Source organism: Lucilia sericata, unplaced genomic scaffold (assembly GCF_015586225.1).
Source record: "Lucilia sericata isolate MDLA Ls3-8-SP2 unplaced genomic scaffold, ASM1558622v1 Contig007503F_arrow, whole genome shotgun sequence".
NCBI lineage: Eukaryota > Metazoa > Arthropoda > Insecta > Diptera > Calliphoridae > Lucilia > Lucilia sericata.
The window spans coordinates 2,262-9,253 of NW_023997956.1; the positions used below are offsets into that span (position 1 = coordinate 2,262).

The following is a 6,992-nucleotide window of genomic DNA, read 5'->3' on the forward strand; positions in this document are numbered from 1 at the left end:
TATGGAATAAGAATTAAATCTTGGATATTATAAGATGGTGTGATAAAATTACATCCCGATTTTTTAGTAATATTAAAAGTTCTAACTATGGTAGGGTGATCTACTCAACTAGATCTATAAACTTCACTTGGTCACATGTAAAGTATTTGGGAATTAATTATTTCAAAGCTTTGGCTGTAGAAAATAGAAAAGAGAATGGATTAATTATCCTATTAAGCAGATGAGATTGTGTAGCTCTCATCTTCTTTATCATCGTTAAATTATAGTCTTAAAAGTTCTTACCGATCAGTAATCAGTTATAAGTGAGTCTTCACATGTCTTATCACATTAATGTTATCGTCGTTTTAGTGACAATCTTTGACCATATTATCTTAGACACTTGTCCGTACCATACTCAGAAGATACTTTCAAACAATTTCGTAACGAAAAAAATTAGGAGTGCATTCAAGAAGTAAAATATTATAAAACCTAAAAATGCTTATAAAAGCCAAAACATGCCTTTGTTGAGCTAGAAAGTTCAATTTATGAAAAATATTCTTACAGCAACTTTGCGTGTAGCTGGTTCCCTACAAAAATCCACCGAAGTAATGCAGGCAATGCAAAATTTGGTACGCTATCCGGAATTGGCTGGCATAATGCGTGATATGTCCAAAGAAATGATGAAAGCGGGTATTATTGAAGAAATGCTTGAAGAAACTATGGAATCCCTGGAGGAGACTGAGGAAATGGAAGAGGAGGCTGCCAAGGAAGTCGATAAAGTTTTGTGGGAAATCACAAATGGTAAATTGGGTGAAGCTCCCCTACCACCCGATGAGTTGACTCCCGCTGAACAACAAAAAGTACCAGCTGCTGCTGTTGCAGTCACCGCAGATGTGGGTGATGATGATGATGAAGAAGATGACCTACAGGAAATGCAATCACGTTTGGCTTCGTTGCGGTCGTAAGAAAAAAGCTAAGCATTATTGAATCGTCGTGTACTTTTATAAAATTTATCATTTAATTTGTCCATTATTTTATTAAATGGTTTTTATTTAAAATGATATATTTATTTAAATTAATTGTATTTTTTAAGTTTATATTTTATTTGTTAATTTTTTTTTTATAAAATTCTGGTATTAATAATTTTAACTCTGTTTAAAATTCAATCTTTTCTTTCATATATTAAGTATTTAATATCTTTTGATAGTGTAAAAAACCTGAATAAATATTTATTTAAAAAAAAAACTATTTTGATGCTGTTTTTAATAATCAGGCAAAGAGTTTCGATAACGCCGCTCGTAGTATGGATAATGTGTCCAAAAAACTAAAAAAATTTTGAAAACTATTTCTGCTAATTGATGAATTCGCGATAACAAATTTCAAATTTTATTTTCAATTTTGAATTTCAGTGCAAAAGTCTATATAAAATAAGTTTTATTTCAATTTAAAAATAAAACTCAACATAAAGCTATTTCTTTCTACATTTTTTAAAACATCCACTTTAATGTACATTCATATCCCTAATTGTTTAAATTGTAGTGACAGTTATAAAAAATGCTCTGTTAAATACCCGCATATTAAAGTTCAACAAATCGTATTTTAAGGACATTATCATTTTGTCCTTAGTGAATATTGATAAAGGATTTTTATGTGAAAAAAATAATATATTCTTGATTAAGGTTTCACTTGAATACGTCAAGTGCACAAAATATTACTTGAAAAGACCAATTTTAAATATTAAATACAAAAATTATAAAAAAGATAAAAATATCAAGCACAAAATTTTAATAATTTTGGACAAAAGAATCATTAAACCATAAGAAAATATTTGATTTTAGAACAAATATTAAAAAAATTGTAGATGAATGGAAGAGAAAAAGAAAAATCAACAAAAAAATAAAATTCATAGATATTAAAGATTAACGCATAAAATGAGGGGAAAAAATAGGCATAAAAAGACGAAAAATGGTCATATTAAAAAATGTTTATTAAAATATGTCTATCTATTGTATCTAATGCGGGGCAGGACTAGAAGTAATATACGGGTAACTAACTACTAACTAACTAACTAACTAACTAACTAACTAACTAACTAACTAACTACTAACTACTAACTAACTAACTAACTAACTAACTAACTACTAACTAACTAACTAACTACTAACTAACTAACTAACTAACTAACTAACTAACTAACTAACTAACTAACTAACTAACTAACTAACTAACTAACTACTAACTAACTAACTAACTAACTAACTAACTAACTAACTACTAACTAACTAACTAACTAACTAACTAACTAACTAACTAACTAACTAACTAACTAACTAACTAACTAACTAACTAACTAACTAACTAACTAACTACTAACTAACTAACTAACTACTAACTAACTAACTAACTAACTAACTAACTAACTAACTAACTAACTAACTAACTAACTAACTAACTAACTAACTAACTAACTACTAACTAACTAACTAACTAACTAACTAACTAACTAACTACTAACTAACTAACTAACTAACTAACTAACTAACTAACTAACTAACTAACTAACTAACTAACTAACTAACTAACTACTAACTAACTAACTAACTAACTAACTAACTAACTAACTAACTAACTAACTAACTAACTAACTAACTAACTAACTAACTAACTAACTAACTAACTACTAACTAACTACTAACTAACTAACTAACTAACTAACTAACTAACTAACTAACTAACTACTAACTAACTAACTAACTACTAACTAACTAACTAACTAACTAACTAACTAACTAACTAACTAACTAACTAACTAACTAACTAACTAACTACTAACTAACTAACTAACTAACTAACTAACTAACTAACTAACTAACTAACTAACTAACTAACTAACTAAACTAACTAACTAACTAACTAACTAACTAACTAACTAACTAACTAACTAACTAACTAACTAACTAACTAACTAACTACTAACTAACTAACTAACTAACTAACTACTAACTAACTAACTAACTAACTAACTAACTAACTAACTAACTACTAACTAACTAACTAACTAACTAACTAACTAACTAACTAACTAACTAACTAACTAACTAACTAACTACTAACTAACTAACTAACTAACTAACTAACTAACTAACTAACTAACTAACTAACTAACTAACTAACTAACTAACTAACTAACTAACTAACTAACTAACTAACTAACTACTAACTAACTAACTAACTAACTAACTAACTAACTAACTAACTAACTAACTAACTAACTAACTAACTAACTAACTAACTAACTAACTAACTAACTAACTAACTAACTAACTAACTAACTAACTAACTAACTAACTAACTAACTAACTAACTAACTAACTAACTAACTAACTAACTAACTCCTAACTACTAACTAACTAACTAACTAACTAACTAACTAACTAACTAACTACACTAACTAACTACTAACTAACAACTAACTAACTAACTAACTAACTACTACTAACTAACTAACTAACTACTAACTAACTAACTAACTAACTAACTAACACTACTACTAACTAACTAACTAACTAACTAACTAACTAACTAACTAACTAACTAACTACTAACTAACTAACTAACTAACTAACTAACTAACTAACTACTAACTAACTAACTAACTAACTACTAACTAACTACTAACTAACTAACTACTAACTAACTACTAACTAACTAACTAACTAACTAACTAACTACTAACTAACTAACTAACTAACTAACTAACTCACTAACTAACTAACTAACTAACTAAACTAACTAACTACTAACTAACTAACTAACTAACTACTAACTAACTAACTAACTACTAACTAACTAACTAACTAACTAACTAACTAACTAACTAACTAACTATTTACCTAACTAACTAACTAACTACTACTAACTAACTATTTACCTAACTAACTAACTAATTTACATCACAAACTTGGATTTGTTTACCTATTATCATCCTCGATATACATACACATACTTCTTAGATTGTCCTCGTTTAACGACACCCAAATGCTGATTCCACAAATGTTAAACATTTTAGATAAAAACTAAACTTGATGACAAGGTTTTCTTTAAGTCAAGAAAAATACGCAGAAATTTAAATATGAAAACCAACCCAAAATGGTACATACCGAAATATGTAGAACATAAAGCTAATTTGTATTTTTTTTACAAACATTTAAATTTATACTTGTAAGCTTTATGAAACCTTCGCTAAACATAGCCGTCCCCATCTTCAATGAAAATTTTTCACAAATTTGATGTGTTGGCTTAGGTGGCAGCAACAAAAATAAAAAAAATAAAAGTAATAAAAAAAGATGAAGGGACTAACAAGCCAAATTATGGCAATTAAGTGACAGTGTTGCATGCCACAAAATAACGGAAATATGTATGTAATGCTGATTTTTGTATATTGTACATAAAAACACAAGCACAGTCCAGTTGTTTTGAAAGTTGTCAATACATCCATTTTAGACAGTATTTTCTTAAAAAGCACTAAATTATTTGACTCGTATAACAAAACCACCAGATGTAGTCTACTGCAAATGGTAATTTATAACCTAAAATTTAAATGTGGCTGAGGTACAATCATTTGACTTCCGTTTAGGACAAGCTCATGTTAACACAAAAATAACAATTAAAGGGCTTGGACTAAAGGTAACATAGTTTAGTGCGGGTTTCCCACTCAGAACTGCAGAAACGTGTCTAGATCACACAGACATACAACTTTTTTGTTAAATAAGTAAAAAGGGAAAATAATATTTATTGTAAAAACGCGTAATTTAGAGGAAAAATTAAATTAACTTGACGCAACATAATTTAAAAAAGGACCTTTTTTCTTCTTTCTGTTTCTTTCTATTATAAAATTAATAAGAAAATATAAACTGCCATTTGTTTCTTCCAAAAACAATTTGAGGGCTAAAAAAGGGCCTGATAAAAAAACTTATGTTTTATACAAGAAAAATTTATACAAATTTGGTTATTTTTTATTAATGAATATAATTCTACTGCCTATAATTTAAAGCGGCTCCTCATTTAAAACGAATTGCCGCATTCGTAATAAGATAAAATTTATAGTAATTTTCCTATTTTAGATAATGAATTCGATATCGGTTCATAATTAGCCGACCCTACTACAAAAATTCAGAAGACAGTATCCAAGAGAAATTTGTTGATCTTCTTTTAAAGTTAATATACATAACATTCAAATCTTGTTTTGTCGAATTACAACAACAAGATTGTATACATATTTTTTTTGCAATATTCTAATATTTATAACTGATAAAGCTATTGTATTATTTGGATTTGTTGAAGAAAATCATATAAAATCTTTTTCCATTTTTAAACTGTTTTTTTTTCAGTTTAAAAAGTTTGTTTTTCAAAGGGCCTAAATTAAATGAATAGCTTTTTAAGGCCCATTTAATATTGAGTACAGCAAGTAATTGTCATTAAAAAGTTTAAAAATAACGGTCAATAATAATAAATAATATCTTGTATACATTTATTAAACTCAGAAAAATAACCGCTTATTACAAAAATTTGGGTTTTAATTAATTTATGAGGATGTTCAAATAACAAATCGTTAGCTTAGTACGTAAACGTGCCTAGTCCTATTCAATAAATTCTACAGACCCACAAAATAATATGTATTCCTGGTCCTTATTAGATTCTAAGACGATTTAGTCATGTCCGTCTGTCTGTTGAAAACGCTATAGATAGTTATCCTCAGTAAACGACTATAACGCAGATAACTGAAAAAGCTCGTATAGCAATGAAATTCGACACAAACAAGTTTTATAGGAACTAAATTCGACACGAATAAGATTGATGGAAAGCTAAATGACACTGTCAAACTTTATGAGAATCGGTTCATAATTGACCTACCCTCCATAGTATTTGACTATAACACATATAACTTCCTTTAACGCTCATAACTTCCTACAAAATTCCAGTATAGCAACGAAATTCTACATTTAAATATTTTATAGAAACTAAAATCTCTCTGTCAAATTTTATAATGATTGGTCAATAATTGACCCTACTCCCCATAAAAGGTCCCCTTCAAAAAATTACTAAAACGCTTATAACTTCCTTCAAACTGCCAGTAAAGCAACAAATTTTACATAAACAAGTTTTATCAGAACTTATATCTCTCTATCAAATTATATAAGGATCGGTCTATAATTGGCCTTAACCCTCATGTAAAGTCCCCTTCAGAAATTGACTTCAACGCTCATAAATTGCTTCAAAATGCCAGTATAGCAACGATACTCTACATACAAAAGTTTTATGGGAACCAAAATCTCTATATTTAATTTTAGGATTCGGATCGGGTCTTATTTACCTCCCATATAAGGTACCCTTTAGAACATGACTACAACGCCCATAAGAATATTTTTGGAAAAAATTTCGATTTTTAAAATTTTTAAATAGACGGAAAATTTAGTTTTATTCAAACTCATTGAGCCAAAATAAGGTATTGGTGTGTTATTTTTGAATTCGGGTAATAAGGCCCATGTAGGACCAAATTTCGGTAAGTACTTTGGTAATTTTTGAAAAAAAATTTTCTTTATCAAATTAATGTAGATTTGTACCGTTTGTGTTTTATCTGTGATATGTGAAGATTTTGCAAACTTAATTCTCAAAAAGTCTATTCCGGGGGGAAAATAGGAAAATGGTACTCTTTTTATTATAACTTTTCACAAATGATGAATTTATTCCACTATTTTATCGTACAAATTATATATTTTTTTTTAATTCTAACAAGTTTAATATACAAACAAAAATATTTAATCTACACGGCCCTGATGGAATAATAATCTATATAAGGGAAATTTTTGGTACTTTTTCGTTCTTCAAATGGTACTTTTTGTATTTTTTTAATATTGAATCTAGAAACATAAAATTTAATATGACAAAAAGGATACTCTTTTGAAGTATTTAGTTCTTCAATTTAAAATTTCTATAGTGGGGCGCCGAAACAC

At 27.8% G+C, this 6,992-nt stretch overlaps 1 protein-coding gene across 1 annotated transcript; it reads left to right on the forward strand.

Annotated features, from left to right (window-relative positions):
- The first annotated feature begins 344 nt into the window (after positions 1 to 344).
- On the forward strand, positions 345 to 996 carry LOC119615743 (charged multivesicular body protein 3-like). Its single transcript, XM_037971750.1, has one exon. The coding sequence runs from the start codon at positions 525 to 527 to the stop codon at positions 942 to 944; it is 420 nt and encodes a 139-aa protein (XP_037827678.1). The 5' UTR covers positions 345 to 524; the 3' UTR covers positions 945 to 996.
- Positions 997 to 6,992: the final 5,996 nt, after the last annotated feature.